The following is a 16,821-nucleotide window of genomic DNA, read 5'->3' as shown; positions in this document are numbered from 1 at the left end:
TGTCTTGAACATCTTCCCTTCAGTTCATCATCTCTTTTTCCATTTATCTTCAAGCTAAGTAAACACTTCATTAGTTTTGTCTTAGTAAGCTTAAACACAAGAAAGGTCAGTTAAGTGTGTCTAGAGTACAGTTCTAAAATGCCTTCTGCCTCCAGACTTTTTGACAGCTGTTTCAAAAGTTAAATGATTCTCTTCATGTGCATCTATAGACTATTTAAGCAAAACTCTAAGCCTATTTTGTTGCAGCAAGTGCTATGATACTTTTCATGGTGTGGGCTTAGAACTACAGAATGTGTTTATTTGGAAGGCATGAAATGAAATTCTAGAATTTTCATGTGAAGTCCCTCCTTTTCATCTTTAAAAAAAAATAAGCAAAGAAACTGAAAAATAAATTTATTAATATTTTTCCCAAATTCTAGTTATTATTGGTAAGCAATGTTTGTTTATGTTTAAATTTTTTCTGCTTTTTTATATTTTACAGATAGCTTTCTCAGTGTAAAAATTGACATTTTTTCCCATTAAAAACTTACGTTCTTTAAAAAGGCAACATCTCTTGCGCACCCCCCCGGTCTTTGGAAACTTTAACCAGCTTTACTAGAAACAGGAGATCATACTGTCTTTAAAGCATTTCAATGATTTATAACCTGTAGGCTCAAGTGGATGTTTCCAGTAGTTTGTGAAAGTTATGAGTACTGAATATGGAATTAATTTGAATAACCATTATCAGTTTCAAATAAAGTAATGGGCTGGTCTCTCCTATTTGCTCCCATTATATCAAACAAGGTTTCTAGGCCTCCTATGATATTGTAATGCTATTTCTACGCCAGAATCAGTGAACAACTCGGCGCTTTTGCGTCATGCACAAGAGAGAATTTGGAACTCATGCCAGACATACAGACCTTCATTAAATTTTATCTAAATGATGTTACTTTCCTTTCCCTCCCATGGATTGTCAAAACTTTCTTCATCTTTTGTTCTCTTTTTCTTCCTTGGGAAAAGAAAAAATTATTCTTTATTGTCACATTTCACGATAAGCATAATCGGTTATTTCTTTTGATAGCAAAAAAGGGAAATAAATTTTCAGTAACAAGTGATGTAATTCTGTTAAACTATGATCAGTGAATTGTAATGCAAGTCTTCTGAAATACTGTAACACAGCATTGCAATAAAAAGCAATTCATTGCCATCAGATAGTCCTAGAAGTTAAACCATACTGCTTTCATTCATTTCAGTATGGGTCAGTTTTGAAGTTGGGAGGCTTTAAAAACCTCTTGAACGTTACTGGAGTCAGCAAAGATTCCTGAAACAGTGGCATTAATTCAGCTCTCATTTTCTAGTGTTGCTGCATAATATGCATAGACAATGTGCTTTAGCTCTGTATTCCTTCGAGGTCAAAAGAAAACTGATAGGATCTACTTAACCACCTCCAACGGCTGAGGAAAATACCCTTCTAGAAAACAAAGATCTTGCTTTTGTGCTATAACAAGTACGCGTCATCTTAGAGTTAAGACTTGCTTTGTCTGAGATCTAGTAAGGGTGCAGAGTATTTGACACTGTGATCAGGGAGATGAGGCCAAGTTTAGCAGGCAGCATGTTATTGCCACTGGGATCCTTACTGTGGAAAAAATCTAAAAAAGGAGACCAGGCTAAGCCCCAGTTCTGGCTGACTAGATTTAAAGGCAAGGCTTTTCTGTTTTGCTAAAGCATCTACTAAAAAAAACCCAAACATTTCTCTTGAGGAAATAACTTTGAGGCAGGCTCCCCATTCTACCAGTGCTACCAATGTGACCAAGTTAAGTTGGAACTATTTCAATGATGGAATTGATTAAGGTATTTTAATGTCTTGTTCTCTCCATTTTGTTGTTTCACGAGAGTGTTTTGGGAAAGGGAGGTGGGGAAAGGTGCTGACATCCTTTCTTAGATGTTATTTAGCTAGATTTCAATCTACCATAGGTCTACTTAAATTTAAAAAAAGATTATTTTTTTTTTCTTTTCCTAGCAATGATGCTTACATGATTTGTATTATTCTATTTGTCTTTTTAGTTAGTGATTTAAGACCTAGTGCTTTGCCTGGATCATTTGATGTAAGTCGTTCAATGTTTGATCTCAGAAACCCGCCTCATCGATTCATGAAGGTGAGTTCCCCTTGGAACTTAGGTTATACTGAAAACTCAGCTTACTTGGTGTATCTGTTCCTGTTGCATTGTGTTGTCAAAGCAAACACTGAAGGGCGATTGTACTGTCCACTGGAAGGACTAGAGGGAAAAGTTCAACATCTTGAACACCTTCAAGAGGCTCTTTCCTGATGTCTTCTCTACCTACTGCTGTTCTGGCCCAACGGGGCTGTTGAGAAGCCTGAGTAAGCTGTTAGGCAGGACAAGACAGACAAGAGGTTGTGGTTCGTCATCTTGTGATTTCTCCCATCAATTGAAAAGTGGAACACTAGAAGTTTCCATTGATGCAAAACCCACTGTATTTATTTTCAAATATTTATCTTTTACATAGAGATGAAGTTGCATATATATCAGGGAGCAAAAATAACTGTGCTGGCTATATGTGTCCTGTATTAGCTCTTTGCCTCAAAGCAGTAATTCCATGCTGCTGGATCAAGAGATTAGTAGGGAATGATGCAATTATTTGAAATTGCATGGTGTTTTGTTTTCATCGTGTCTTCAGAATCTCTCTGGCCTTTTGCATCTGTTGCTCTGAACGAAGTGACTTTTTTTTTCCCCCCCCCCCCAGAGATATGATTCATTTTCCAGTGTACCTAGCAGTACGTCTTCCAGGAAGGATTCGCAAGGCAGTAACAGGAGTCTAGGTAATGTTTTGTTTGTTCACCCTGTAATGAAATATTTCCCTTTGCACTTAAAATATTAAGCTGTCTCTACTGTTGATTTTTTTTTTTTTTTTTGAGATTAATCTGATTAGCAAGTTAGTTTGGAGATTACTTTGCAATTTGAAATTAAGAGTTTTGGACTTGCATCTTCCTGTTGTCAGGAGATAGAGCAAATGAGCCTCTGAAGAGTTCTCATGCTTTCAAAAAATTAATCCCTGGATTTACTACCCCAGTGAACTAAGAAATTACAGATATTCTGTTAGGATAGGATGCAGCACCTTTGTCACAACTCTAGTCCTTTTTCATGTATCAGTATTTTTCTGTGGGAAGTGCCTGGAATCCAGTACCCTTATTACACTGAGAATTAGGCAAGAATATTGCATGCAAGCCTAAGATCCTTATTTATGAAACAATGCTGAATAAGTGGAGATACTGAAAAATAAACCCTCAAAAATGAATCAAGTTCCCATGAAAGTCACCCTGCTGGATGTCAGAATTTCACGCAGTCTCCTCAAAAAGAAGACTGGGTGGCAATGACCTAGTTTCAGTCACGACAGAGAAACGCTGGATATTAAATGGTTCTTCTGACTTGGATAAAAGCATAATAGTAAAATGTTTACTAGGCTGGAATCAAAATCAGAAAGATAAAAAGCAGGCCAATTTATAAACTTAACAGTGAAAGTGATTAATCTAAGGGAAGCGATAGATTATTCTAGGTGTCTCAGGCACATGCTTTTTTTTTTTCTTTCTAAATGTTGTTCGAGTACACCACAAGTTACTAAATTCAATAGAGATAACTGAGGTAAACATGAAGGCTTTTAGCTATGCAGAAGGTCAGGCTACAGAACTTCATGGACATTTTGTCCTTAAAATGTAGGTGTTAAGATATTTCAAATTTACTTTGAGAGAAGTTTTCAAAGATAGGCAGTCTACCTACTAGAGTTCCCTTATTCTTGGAATGAACTTTTAACATACTGCATTACTTCTAAAAACACTAATTGGCTTTCTTCCATAGATACTATTACATTATCAGGTGATGAACAAGACTTTGGAAGACTGAATGTGAAGTTGTGTTATGTTTCTTCTGCAGAACAGATTTGGATCACAGTTTTACATGTAAGGAAATATAAATAACTTGATTATTACTTACTCAAGTGGCTATTTTACTATATCTAGTGTTAATTCTCACTAAATTTGGCTCTCTGTTACTGTAAGGAATACTTTTAGGAGAAAAAGAAAATTACTTCTAAGTATTAATATAACCAAGTTCAGTCAAATGTAATACTGGGCTTCATTCAAATGATCTTCCTCTCCTTTATTTTTGTTTTCCTGTTGAAATCTCTGTTCTGCTGCAGAGGGACTGTTCAGCATAGATAAGAAAGCTGAGCTGCTCATAGGCTGGTCCTGCTGTGGAAATTTTCCTGTGGAAATTTGGAGGCAGAAAATTGGAGCAACTTTGGAGGCAGCATTTAACTGACCTTAAATCTCATGGTTCCGTCAGTGCAGAACCATACTAGCACTTTGAGGACATATAGCTTCTTGTGGCTTTTTTTGTTAGCTAATGTGATACTGTTATGCTGGCTGCTTTATACACTTCCAGGAACTGTAAATAATTTTTAGGCAATGGAACTTCGAGTAGTCAGAAACCTCATAACTACATCAAGTGATAAATACTACATAAGGGATTTCATGATTTATCTGTGTCAAATTGCCACATAGTGAAATCATTAAAATCTACCAAATAACTTTTTACGTTCTGGTTGTGAAAATTAATTATTAAATGGTCTGAAGTGACACAATCATTACACTGGCTCTGATTTATATTCAATATTACAGGAATTATGCATAATTCTAGAACAGTGTAGAAAACTGTTTCTAAGTTGTCTGAAGGCCAGAGTCTTACATTGTCTAAACTGACTGTGTTTTCAATGTTGCAGTGCAAAGACCTGAGCTGGCCTTCTAGCTGTGGGGAAAATCCTCGTATCTATGTCAAGGGAATTCTCACACTGCCCAAACCAGTGCATTTCAAATCTTCTGCCAAGGAAGGGTGCAATGTAAGTACAGGCAGGGAAAACGCCAAGAAATCTTTTTTCCCCCGCAAAATAAAAGTGAAATGTAAATGGATTTTTTTAAAATGGACCAAGCATCCACTCCTATGCCATATTTGCTGTGGTAGTTGCCTAGGTTTGGGTTACTTCCTAGCCCCCCACCCCCAACTTCTAAAAATCCTATTAAAAGCCTTGTTCTACTTCCTCCCCCTATATCCTCTCTTGCATTGTACTGTTGCCCTCCTCTCCCAAGTCTGCAGGACAGATATGCTCATAGGGGACTGAACCATGAGCTGCTGGCCTTGGCAACTCAGTGGTGGGGGACTGGAGGAAGACTAGATATACCTGTAGGCGCACCTTCACCCCAGGGAAGGTAGATGATATACTGCCTCTCACTAGGGCAGGAGACAAAGTTCATACTTCCTCTACAGAAAGTAGTAAGAATTGGTCGCATGGGACAAGACTCCTGATAGTGGCAGTAAAGGAATATTAAGGGGGTGGAAGGTAAAGCAACATAAACCTCCCATAATGTGAGTCAAAGGTGAAAGAAAATAAAATTAGCAGGAGAGACTGAAGCAAAAGGCCACAGGAGAATTTGCTATGACAATGTGTGTATGCTGTTGTAAAGCTCCAGAAGAGATGGCCTCAACTTGTTGTGGTAGTGAAAAATAATCCAAAACTTTGTCCCTGCCAGGGTGTGACAGTGAGGTGGTGAGCCTGGGGGGGCTTACCCCTGTAAAAGCACACTTTTTCATGGCAACCTAAAATGGTAGCTGGGAGCAGTGGCTATAGGACCAGGAAGCCGTGGTTTCTAGGTTTTGGGCTCAGTGTGACTCTCTTACAATGGTGATGTTACCCCTCTGTTTTTCTTTCTAGGACATTGAATTTATGGAAACTTTTGTATTTGCTATTAAACTGCAAAGCCTGCAGGCTGTCAGATTGGTATTTAAAATCCAGACACAGACTCCCAGGAAAAAAACAATTGGAGAGTGCTCCTTGGCGCTGCGGGAGCTCAGCTCAGAGGAGTCAAGTCATTGGCTGGATATATCTCCTCCTTCCAAAGCACCTGTAAGTGCCAATACTGCAAAAATATGTTGTTGTATCACCTAGAAAGAGTTGCTGGAAATGGAAGTAAAATAATTCAGTACTAATTCAATGTTAACAGCAAACAGGTTTTTTCTTTTTCTCTCCCCTCCCAACTTTCTTGGGGAGAGGCATTTTGATGGGGAAAAAATGCAGACTTTCGAACTCTGCACATAGCTGTTTCTGGTCATAAACTGCAGCTGTTTCTGGGAAAAGAGCTAGAGCAAGCTCTTCCACACTACGGCCCACAGCTTGAGGGAGGGGCATTCTGGGGAAATGTTCAGCAAAGGACACCGAGTAAGTGCCTTTTCCAACCAAAAAGCATCAGAAGATCCTTAGGACTCACAGCAAGAGCTCAGAGCAAATGGAATCTGCTTTTGTTATGGAAGAAAAGTGCTAAGATCTTCAGTGGCTTGAAACTGCAGAGACAGCTATATATTTAATGTTCAGATTGCATGCTGTGAAGTAATAACTCAGACAGTTCATTTCCATTAGCATAATAAGAAGCAGGTGGTTTTCACAGTGGGATTTCCTTTCCCCCTACCCTCACTTTGTTTGTTTCTTTTACAGATTGTGTCTAGACATTTGTATTTTCAACAAATTAAACTTGAATTAGCAATTCAAAAGCAAATTTTATCTAAGTGTGTCTGAGTAATATGAGTGATACTCTTGATTTTGAACATAAGTTACACTTGACATTTTTTAGTTCTAACAAGAATAACCATATCGCTTCAAAAGCAGTAAGAATAAGTGAAAGAGGAAGCTGTTTTAGAAACTGCTTCATCCCGATATAAGTTCCTTAATCATCTCATAGTTCCTCTCTCTGTGTTGGCTTTCCTCACCATTATATCCAAGAGCCCTCCAGACACTGCTGGAATTCATCCCTGTACTACCTTGTGAGGCAGCAAGCTACCCTGCTTGCCAACAGAGAGCCAAAGCTCAAAGTGAAGTAAGGGGCTTCCTCTCAGGGTTACATAGAAATTTTGTGGCTGAGCTGCAAAGAGAATTTGAGTCTCTTCGATGAACTGGAGCCTGACTTCTCTTTATCTGACCTGTTGCGCTCTCGCTTGGTGTGTTTTGCTTCACTGAAGTGCATTAAAACTTGAAGGGAACCAGGACTAGCAAAGTCCTTTTAAATGGAGGCTGTCAGGAAAGCTGGGTCTCCACTGGCTTTCGCTTGCTGTTCTTACAGTGTTCGGAGTACAGTAGCATCTGACAGGAGAGTAATGAGGATGCGTCAATGCAACTTTGCCACCAGCAAAAATTCTAAAAAAAAAATTCAGACTGGAGATCTCAGTTCATTCGGGGGTGGTGGTGGTGGTGTATATGTGTAGGCATGTAAAACACAAGTACTTCCATAACATGGGAAACTCCACGGCATGCAGTCACTGTAAACATTCATGACACTAAGTGACAGGGCCTTGTACCTATGGAAAACATTGCTTATATCTCCCTATTGCAAAATTCAAAAGTGTGGGAGGAGAACTCCCATGGTTTTTGTGTTAGTGGAGCATACCTGGTCTCTCACTTCCACACCCAGGTTTAGTAGAGCTACAACTGCCTGTCTGGTTTTCCCTGTATGTGTCTGCTCTTATCGTTGAGGAATCTTTCCCAGGTGAAAACTGAGGACTTGTTTATTTGTCCAGTATCTCTGGCTGCAGCTCATGAGGGCCATATGTGCGCTGCACATAAGCAGTCCATCAGTGGAGCACATGTACTGCAGCTATAACAAGTGCAAGATGCACTTACTGTGCATCTGCAGGTTGTGTATACAACACACGCTTATATCTCTGTCCAGGAAATCCCAGATAGAAATGTGGGAGCCCAACATATGACAGAATTCCTGTGTTTCCTACGTTTTATAAGCAACTTAATCCAGATGTTATGGCAAAATTCTTCTGCTTGTAGGCGTGCCGTGCAGAACTTCAAGTAGGAACTTGTTTTCAAGCAATAAACAGGAGGATTCAGTTACAGATTCTTGAAGCACAAAACCTTCCAGTTTCATCTACACCGCTGTCTTCAAGTAAGTTACATCAGTTGTCTCATGCCTCCTGTCTAAAAGCATTTGTAACAGGTAAATTGCTGCTCGAATGGGTTGGCAATTCATAAAATTCCTTACAAACCTCAGACTAACATACTGTGCAGTAGATTTCCATTGCCAAGGCTTGTTTCCACAGATGTCTTGCTTGATTACTTTTTGTTTGGTTTGAAGCTATGTGTTTATGTATTTTGGAAGATTTTTATCCCAATATTAATCCTGACATACAAGAGCATTAGCTTGCACTTGCTGTTTGGATACTGTGTTAATCAATTCAATATTATTGAACATACTCTGAGTGACTAGTCAGGAAAGCTATTGTACAGTTCTTTTGGCCAGACTTTTGGGAAATTGTTGCCATTTGAACCATACATGTGGATCTTGTCAGTTCCTTATTGGGTGTGTTTGTGAGTAACCCTTTGTGTGCTACACCTTTTTCCCTCCCTTTTGTGCTAGATTTCTTTGTGAAAGTTGGAATGTTTAGTACAGAAGGGCTGATCTATAAGAAGAAGACTCGTCTTCTGAAGTCCACTAACGGCCAAGTGAAGTGGGGAGAAATGATGATTTTTCCAGTTACCCAAGCTGAACAAGGAATTAGCTTTCTCATCAAGCTCTACAGCAGGAGCTCAGTGAGAAGAAAGCACTTCTTAGGACAGGTTGGTTTCTGCTAACTAGCATGATATCCTTTACTTAAAATCCAGTTCCACAGGTTTCTTGGTATGAGTTTTAAAATACTTTTAATAAGGTGGCATATAGCAAAATAGTAAATTCTAATAAACTTTTCTGGATGTAACCCAAGAAAGAATAGTACTGGGCTCTTAAACATGCACTAACATCAGAATGGGAGTTGACATATGATTTTGCTTTTAAAAAGAAGTCCCTAAGTCATTTTTGTGTGGAGTATTACTATGTGAAAGATTCCTTCCTACAGACAGACGTATGATCTCCTCCTTGCCTCTAGGCTTTCTGAAGAAAACAAACACAGCACTCACAGGAGCTCCACAACCTAAAGTGTACTGTACAGAAATGGGGTGTGTTGGCTTACCATACCAATACACTTACAAAGAGGTGTGTGTAAAAGGAAATACTGACAGCTACAATATCGGGCTGCCTTCCTGGGTAAAGCAATGCCGAAATCACCACGATATTCTAAATATGTGTGATCAAGTGATAACATAGGTGAACAAACACAAAATTATTTTTTAGTTGAGTGCTCTTTTTACTCTCTTTGGGTTTTTTATTTTTTACAGCTGGAACTTCTGTAGTACCTCTTTGAAAGCATTTGTGTGATCACATTTTTTTAACCACCATAAAACTTGGTAGTCTTGTGTGTTTTTATTCTCTCTGTCCTCTTCCCCTGGTTGTTGTAATTTACCATCATCCTGTCCCTTCTTTCTCTCCTTTTCTTCATGGTATAGTGAACCATAACTATTCTTAATGCTTGGTGCTTTCCCTGACCCACCTGGAGTTAGTAGCAGAATTATAATATATGCATAAATGAATAACGTGGAATTGATTTTTGAGACCCCAACTGTAATGTCCCTTGTCAGATGAAGGACTGCTCTATCCTTCGGTACAGAAAATGGTACTGTCCCATTGTGGTGATGTTTCCTGTGCCTGCTGAAGACGTGCAGTTATAGAAGATGCTGTTGTGCTATAGAAATGATGTACCAGCAAAAATTATGTGACCTTCCTCCATTTTATGGAGCCTCAAGTCACACGTATTCCATCTTTCTGTGATTCCTGTTGGTGGAATTGGAGTTGGAATAGGAAAAGGAAAAAAATTGTTGTGTTTAGTTGTGCTACCTTGGGGCAAAAATAACTGGGTATGATTTTGCAGTCACTTAGCAATATGTGAGGTCATCTCAATCTGACGAGTTTCATTTAATCATGGATCTTACTTTTGAGGGAGGAAATGAGCTACTTCTGCTCCTCAAAGGTTATTTGGAAAAGGGTGTTTCAGCTCATGCAGGCAGACATTGCCACATAACACATGAAGACATAAAATATGGCTCAGGGAAAAATGTACTTTGAGCAATTGGCTGGGTAGCTGGAAAAAGACGAATATAGCTGGATCTATTAACTTTGTTCTTCAGAGAATGATGTTTAATTGGATGCTGTTCTAAGCAGACAATACTTAGATTAGGCTGCTTTTACAGGCATGTCTTTAATCATGAGCAAGATGTATATTGAATCTCTGTGGATGAAACATCAGCTGTCTGTGGTATTCTGGAAGACATTATTCTCACTTCTTGAGGACTCGTATGCCTCAGCAGGGTAGGCTAAATGTACTTCATCGTGAAGGTTTCTGAGAAGTCTTAAAAGGACTCATTCTTGGAAGACTTGAGGAAATAGAGTCCCATAAATAATGATACCTACTTACATAAGCAGAAATCTTTTGGCAATAGAGGCGGGTGATAATGTTCAGGAGGAAAACTTCCTACTTGTACCTCATTTCCTCGTTTAATGGCCACTATCCATTAATTGAATACTGAGAAGGACTCTTACTGCGTGACTATGTGTGGTATGGGCATGTTAGTAACCTCTGTGGAATGCAGGTTTGGCCCTGTCTGTTGGAGTGTGCAATTTTAAATGCTCATGAAAATGCTGGACAGCTAGCTCAGGATGCCAGATGGTTTGCAGCCAACTGGAGTTTGAATGCATAGAACCATCACTGGCCCTGATGAACCCTTGACCCCGGCACGTGCATTTGAATGATGCAAGGAATGCTTGACTTAAAACATCTTATTAAGTAGCGAAACATTAGTATGTAGTGAGTTCTCTTATTTATTTAGAGGCTAAATTTAAACCCAGACTCCCTGTGTTCCCAGCTGAAAGCCAAAATATGTTAGTCCCAACAGAACTATATTTGTTGCTGTGATGCTTTGGTCGCAGTCTACACATTGTATCTCATTCTACACTGCTATGGTATTTATTTGGAACTAATAAAGGCTGGGCATCTGTATTATATCAGGTAAACTCAATTTTATTTTTCTTTCTATTTCTTACTGCAGATCTGGATAAGTTCTGATAGCAATAACAGTGAAGCAGTAGAGCAGTGGAAAGATACGATTGCTAACCCTGAAAAAGTTGTTGTTAAATGGTACAGCATTGGTCCATCTTGAAGACTGGAGATGAAACTCAGGACTGATTTTTCTACGAAGATATTGCTATGCTGTTTATAATAGTATATAAAAAAAAATATTGTCTACACAAGTTCTTCAGAAGGTCTCCACTGCATCACAACTCCATGGTAACTGGGAAAATTCCGAGTTTCACAAAGAGAAATACTGGCTAAATATTATTAAGAGGAAGACTTAGGAACTGGGAAAAGTGCTTATTTGATTCTAAAAAATCCACCTTGAAAAATATATTTTTGCCCCTTTCAGGCTCCAGGTGAGCACAGGTATCCCATCTTGGAGAGAAGCAGCTCGAATCAGCATCTTCTTCACTAGTCGCTGACATCATCCTTATCTGCAGTCTTGTCTTTGGCAGGCTTCAAAGTCCATGGGAATCAGTCTGGCCAGTGGCTTGATTCCAGGTACCGCTGAGCCTCTGGGGTGCACCCATGTTGACACCGTTTGATCAGAGTAACATGTGCCTCAGCAAGCAGGAAAGCTGTGGCTGTAGGAGGAGGCTTAAAGGGAACTATGCAATAAGGCAGTACCCAAAGGCTTTTCTAATCTCCACCTTTGATGAAGGGTTGTTCAATACCCTGACATGCCTGTAGCTTGGGGTTTCCCCCATCCTTCTCTCAAAACAGAGAGATTGAAAGAGAAGAGTTTCTCTGACTAACTGTGATCTCTGGAAGTGGGGCCCTCCAGACTTGCTCTGTTTGGATGAATTCTGGTGGGAATCAATGGAATAATACAAAGAGGCAACGGCCCTGCCTAGGATCAGGGCCAATATTTTTTGATAAATTACTTTCTTATATAGAATTCTTATACATAAACGACTTCTTATCTAATCAACAATGTTCTAGCATTTACTTACGTTGCTAAAAGCCAGACTAACATGTACAAAGGAGTAAGCAAATATTTACTGACATAAGTGGTTTTTGATATTAATTAAAATGCAGCAGAGTAAGGGACTCAGACTTTTTTTTAAAAGATGGGTTACTACTGCAGAAGTATTTGTTACATTCCTAGGATGCTGAAAAATTGCATGTGGGAGTATATTTTTTGTTACTTGTTTCTAGCAAGAAGAAATTACCATATTTTTATTGCAAATTATATTTTTCCTACAAAATCCTAAGATTATTTTTTCTATTAGTCCCCATATTTTCAGGGGTTTGTTCATAGTTATTTTTAAGGCAGGAAAATGCCATGTATATAATTGATAATATATACATCTAAAAGCGCAGACCTCTCTGCACTACTTTAAGTACTGGATTTTAAAAATACATATATTCCATTAAAGCCACTGCTTACACATTTACTGTTGGCTGTCTGGACTGTACAAATACGTATGATCGTATTGGCACTGAATAATTGTATCTTTTTTTATAACTTGGATCCCATTCAAACATCTGACGTGAACTAGAGTGGCAGTGAGAGCACTCGCTGATGGAAAGCAAAGGAACAGTGGGGAGCAGAGAAAACACTGTAACAGGAAAGCACGTTGTATTTAAGCATAGAGCTTGGAGCATCTTTATTTTAACCTTTTTGACTTTGAGTAAGGGTCAAGAAAAAATGGCATCTCTTAGATTTATTTTTTTTTTTATTTGCTGATAATTGAAGCTTTTAAAACGTCAGCTTATCCAGATTTTTGTTGTTGAAATTAATTTTTAAAATGGGCAAACAGAAGGATTTTCCCAGGCTCTTGCACATTCTGCTTTTTGACCAGTTTTTATAAATGAACTGAAAATTTTTTGCATGTTACTCAGAGAACAAACATGAGTTCTAGCTCTTACTGACGCTCTTTGCAAAGCTCCTAGTAGGAGGCCAGAGGATCTTGACTGACAGCGTTAACTTCCAGCCAGTTACAACACTTGGGATGAGCCTGGCCGGTTGGGTAAACGAAAAAAGGAACGGGACCGAGCTGATATTCTTGGAGTATCTTTACTTGAATACATGGATCTTTTTTATTCAGTGTGGCTGACCTGCAGTAAACAAAAGTGCAAACTAACTGTTTCCTTAAGCAGAATGCTGCTCTATTTGAAAGAGAGGACAGGGAATATCGCAGTGTTTTGGAGGCTTCGATTACCACGGAAGTGGTTCTACAGAGATTGCCAACTCAGTGGATACTGTGTAAAATGGACTTTTTGGGCTGTTTTAGGACATGTAGCCTTTTAAAGGCCTAACTAATAATGTCTCCTTTTACCTATGTTAATATTTAATCTATGTGTTTATAATAAAAGTTATGAACAGAAAATATTCCATCTTTTTTTTTTTTTTTCAATTGTTTATACCAATGTTTACCAGCATCTCAAACTGAAGTTCAAGTCCTACCTTTTTCTTTGAGAAAATGCCAACTAAGGAACTATATTTCATGTAGTGTTGCATGTAGGGGAGTTGACTGCTAACACATTGAGGAGACAGATAAGGCCTCTCTTTGCAGGATGTGCGCAGGTGCTAGAGCACTCCTCTGAAGAACGTATCTGAGGCACTGCTTCATCCTGTGCTCGTTCCCAGGCTTTGGGGTTTTCTGCATTTGCGTGTGCATTCATGTAAGAATTTCATGGAATCATAGAATGCTTTGGGATGGAAGGGACCTTTAAAGGTCACCTAGTCCATCCCCCCTGCAATTGGCAGAGACATCTTCAACCATATCAGGTTGCTCAGAACCCCATCCAGCCTGGCCTTGAATGTTTCCAGGGATGGGGCATCCACCACCTCTCTGGGCAACCTGTTCCAGTGTTTCACCACTCTCATAGTGAAAAATTTTTTTCTTGTGTTTAGTCTAAAAATTTAATTTAATTGATTTAATTTAATGAATTCTTAATAGTTGGCTAAAGACACTGTGGTTTTTTTCTACAAAATTGGAGCATTTAAGTTGCTTGTTGCCCAGATTTGTTCCTCAACTTATCCAGAGTACTACAGTGTTCTTGAGGAAACTGATTGTACTTCAGGTTTAAAAAGCAGAAAGTCTCTTATTTGTCCCACCACACAAAATTTGGCTCTGCGTGTTACCAGTCTCAGCTGACTCAATGCACACTCCATTACTGAGAGCATGAGAGCGGAGCATTGGGATGTCCGTCTCTGTGTGCGCTCCAGCCTTGTCGTACGTAGTGGGGTAGAGAGGGAAACAGGCAATACTCTGCTGCAATAAGATGATGAGGAAAAGAAAGTTATGTTGCACTGTTTGGGATTTTTTTTTTTTTTTTTTAAACTGCTGTGTCCTACTTGTGTCCTAATTACTGGCTCCCAAGATCCTGGGAGGAAACCAGGAATTCTCTTTGCTTTCACTACTCAGGAAAGTCATCTAGGGATGGAGAGGGACCTGCCCAGCTCAAGAACCAAGAAGTGCCTATTCATTGCATCAGCATTTACCTGGCAAGCAGACCAAGGTTGTGCTTCGAATAACCCATCATCACCTGAAATAATAGTCCAGTCCTCATAATAATGCCTGATTTGGTGCTTCTGAGGATGCCTGCCCCAGGTAAAGAGGTTGTCTGGAGGATTTCTTACAGTATGAAACTGTTTTGGAGGATGGGGGCTGTCAGTGAGTTAATTATGTGAGGTTACGTGCGTAAGAGGTGTTGCAGAGGATGTACGGGAATGGAAAATGGCTGGAAGGAAAAGTCTTTGTAGATTAATGCACGTTGAGAAGACACTGGGGTGCATACACACTGACTGACTCTTGAACAGAATTGTTAAAGATGGAAGATAATTTATGGTGTAGTAGGATCAGTCAGTTAGACAAACTTACTAGCTGTCACATAAAGCGTTTTTCATTGATGATTCATTGGGTCTAGAGCTTATCAGTATGGGTGTTATGTTAGACAACGGTCCTGAAGAAAAAACACGAGACAAGGGGATACATGCATGTTCCTAGCAGCAGTCCCAGAGTACAACTGGCTTTAAAATGGGGTGTTCCAGCAGGTGTTATTTCCATTTGAATGTCTTGCAAGGCCAGCTAGAAATCACCTGAGATGTCTTGCCTTTTAAGTGCAGAATATTTTGCTTTACTGCTTAGTGACTGCCTCACTATAAATGCATGTGAGACGTTGGCTCCTCCAAATTCAGCTCCTGGCTTATTTGAGACTAAGGCAGTTTTCCAGAAAAGGAAAATGATACATCATTTGAAGACCAATCCATGACATAAATTAGCAAGGAACTTTATGTACTCCAGGATACATGCAAGAAGAAGGAAAAAAGGTGTCTCGGAGCACTCTACTAATGGTGACAGCTGTATGTTGTCCCTTTAATGCATGTTCAGCCACTATTTTGATTGTTGCATCCAAGTTTACTGTCATTGAAAATACTGTTATGAAAGCTGTTTTGTCAGTTCACTTAATTTGTAGGTATAAGGCACACATGGTTTATAGTTGGATTTGCTGTTGCTTCTAGTTAGTGACTCACTCGGCTTCCTAGCTTATAACAATTTTGATGAAAGCAGCAGAGGTTCAGAAGCTGCACCACTTTTCTTTCCATCAACTCCAAAATGGATGTAGACTAACTGGCACAACAGTTATGATCTACATTAAAATGTTATTCATACAGAGATCTGTGCCTGCTTAGTTAGAAACCAACCATAAACTAAACTTAATCAGATTTTCCAGAATGTGTGTATATAATTTCACTGGTTAATCAAACAATTCCATTTTAAGTTTGTTTATTTATTTATGACTAATAGCATTCTGTATGTAAACGAGGCCACCAAATTTACTTTTCGAGTCTTTACATCTCAATGGCATGGCATGGCATTCCTTTTAAGGAAAAAAAAAATAAGATTCTACCTCAAAAGATGAGTGGGTGTAACAGTTTGTAAACCACATTATCATAAAACGTTACTTGGAAAATAATTGTATTGTATTTGAGTATCCCGTCTTCCGTGATCACAACATAAATAGTGCCATATTGCTAAATCCATTAGACATCCCTGGTTTGTTCTTTTGTTGGCAGGACATTTGTATAAAACAAAAGGTAATTTTGTAAGCATTCAATTAAGCACATATGCTGTTTGACTTGAAAACTGTCTGCCCGATGGCGGTTGCTTTTTGAGTTATGAGTTGATTTTGCAGCCAAAGCATAAGGTTGTCTAGAAATTGGGGGCAGGGTTGTCCCAGTTCTTACTTTCATCCTGCCAACATATGTATGACATGGGAGGGAGGCTGCATAGTTGTGGAAAGCTTGGCATAAATCACGCTGGACATGATATACCCTCCTTGTTTTTCCAGCTTCTGCTGTAAAATTACATCACCATGTAAATACAGCCCTGAACATGATCTCATGCTTGGTGCATGGAAAAAGCCATCACTAAAATCAGCACCATGTTCCACAAACACTGCTCCAGCAGATTTATATTCTTTTCTGTAGCTTGCACCGAGGGACAGGCCATCATCTCTCACAATCTATGGCAAAACTCCCATTGCATTCAGCAGAAGCAACCAGTCTTCAAAGCTGTTTCAGTTATTTCAGCATTGTGATGGTATGATTTAGCTAACAAAAGGTTACATGCAGCTTAATTTTTTTTATATTTTTAAAATAGATAAAAATCTGTTCACAGTGAGGTTTCTGTAGAAACTGAATTTCATTGAAAGTGAATCTGTATCTTTTAAATATAATGCAATTCTTCCCATAGATTTCAGTGGCTTTGAAACAAATCCTCTATACTGATTTTTTTTCCCCATATTTCTGACTGTGCAACTTTTT

General features: G+C 38.9%; 1 protein-coding gene across 7 annotated transcripts in view; it reads left to right on the top strand.

Moving 5' to 3' along the window:
• The window catches only part of TC2N (tandem C2 domains, nuclear), a 52,313-nt gene that overhangs the window by 21,298 nt on the left and 14,194 nt on the right, over positions 1 to 16,821 (top strand). For 6 of the 7 annotated variants that reach the window (XR_015702292.1, XR_015702294.1, XR_015702293.1 and 3 more), the window contains 10 exons: positions 2,044 to 2,135; positions 2,743 to 2,818; positions 3,852 to 3,952; positions 4,774 to 4,890; positions 5,761 to 5,952; positions 7,876 to 7,990; positions 8,462 to 8,661; positions 11,020 to 11,258; positions 14,420 to 14,605; positions 16,486 to 16,597. Coding sequence is in view for 1 of the 7 variants with exons in the window: in XM_087747534.1 (XP_087603660.1) it covers positions 2,044 to 2,135; positions 2,743 to 2,818; positions 3,852 to 3,952; positions 4,774 to 4,890; positions 5,761 to 5,952; positions 7,876 to 7,990; positions 8,462 to 8,661; positions 11,020 to 11,130 (1,004 nt within the window). In the remaining 6 variants the exon portion in view is untranslated. Of the gene's footprint in view, positions 1 to 2,043; positions 2,136 to 2,742; positions 2,819 to 3,851; positions 3,953 to 4,773; positions 4,891 to 5,760; positions 5,953 to 7,875; positions 7,991 to 8,461; positions 8,662 to 11,019; positions 13,379 to 14,419; positions 14,606 to 16,485; positions 16,598 to 16,821 lie in introns of those variants that run through there. The other variant, XM_087747534.1, reaches the window with a different exon arrangement.

Source organism: Nipponia nippon, unplaced genomic scaffold (assembly GCF_047370975.1).
Source record: "Nipponia nippon isolate SJK-2023a ecotype South Korea unplaced genomic scaffold, ASM4737097v1 scaffold_11, whole genome shotgun sequence".
Taxonomy (NCBI): Eukaryota; Metazoa; Chordata; class Aves; order Pelecaniformes; family Threskiornithidae; genus Nipponia; species Nipponia nippon.
The sequence above is the reverse complement of the archived record's forward strand: the minus strand, read 5'-3'. Positions and strand labels throughout refer to the sequence as shown.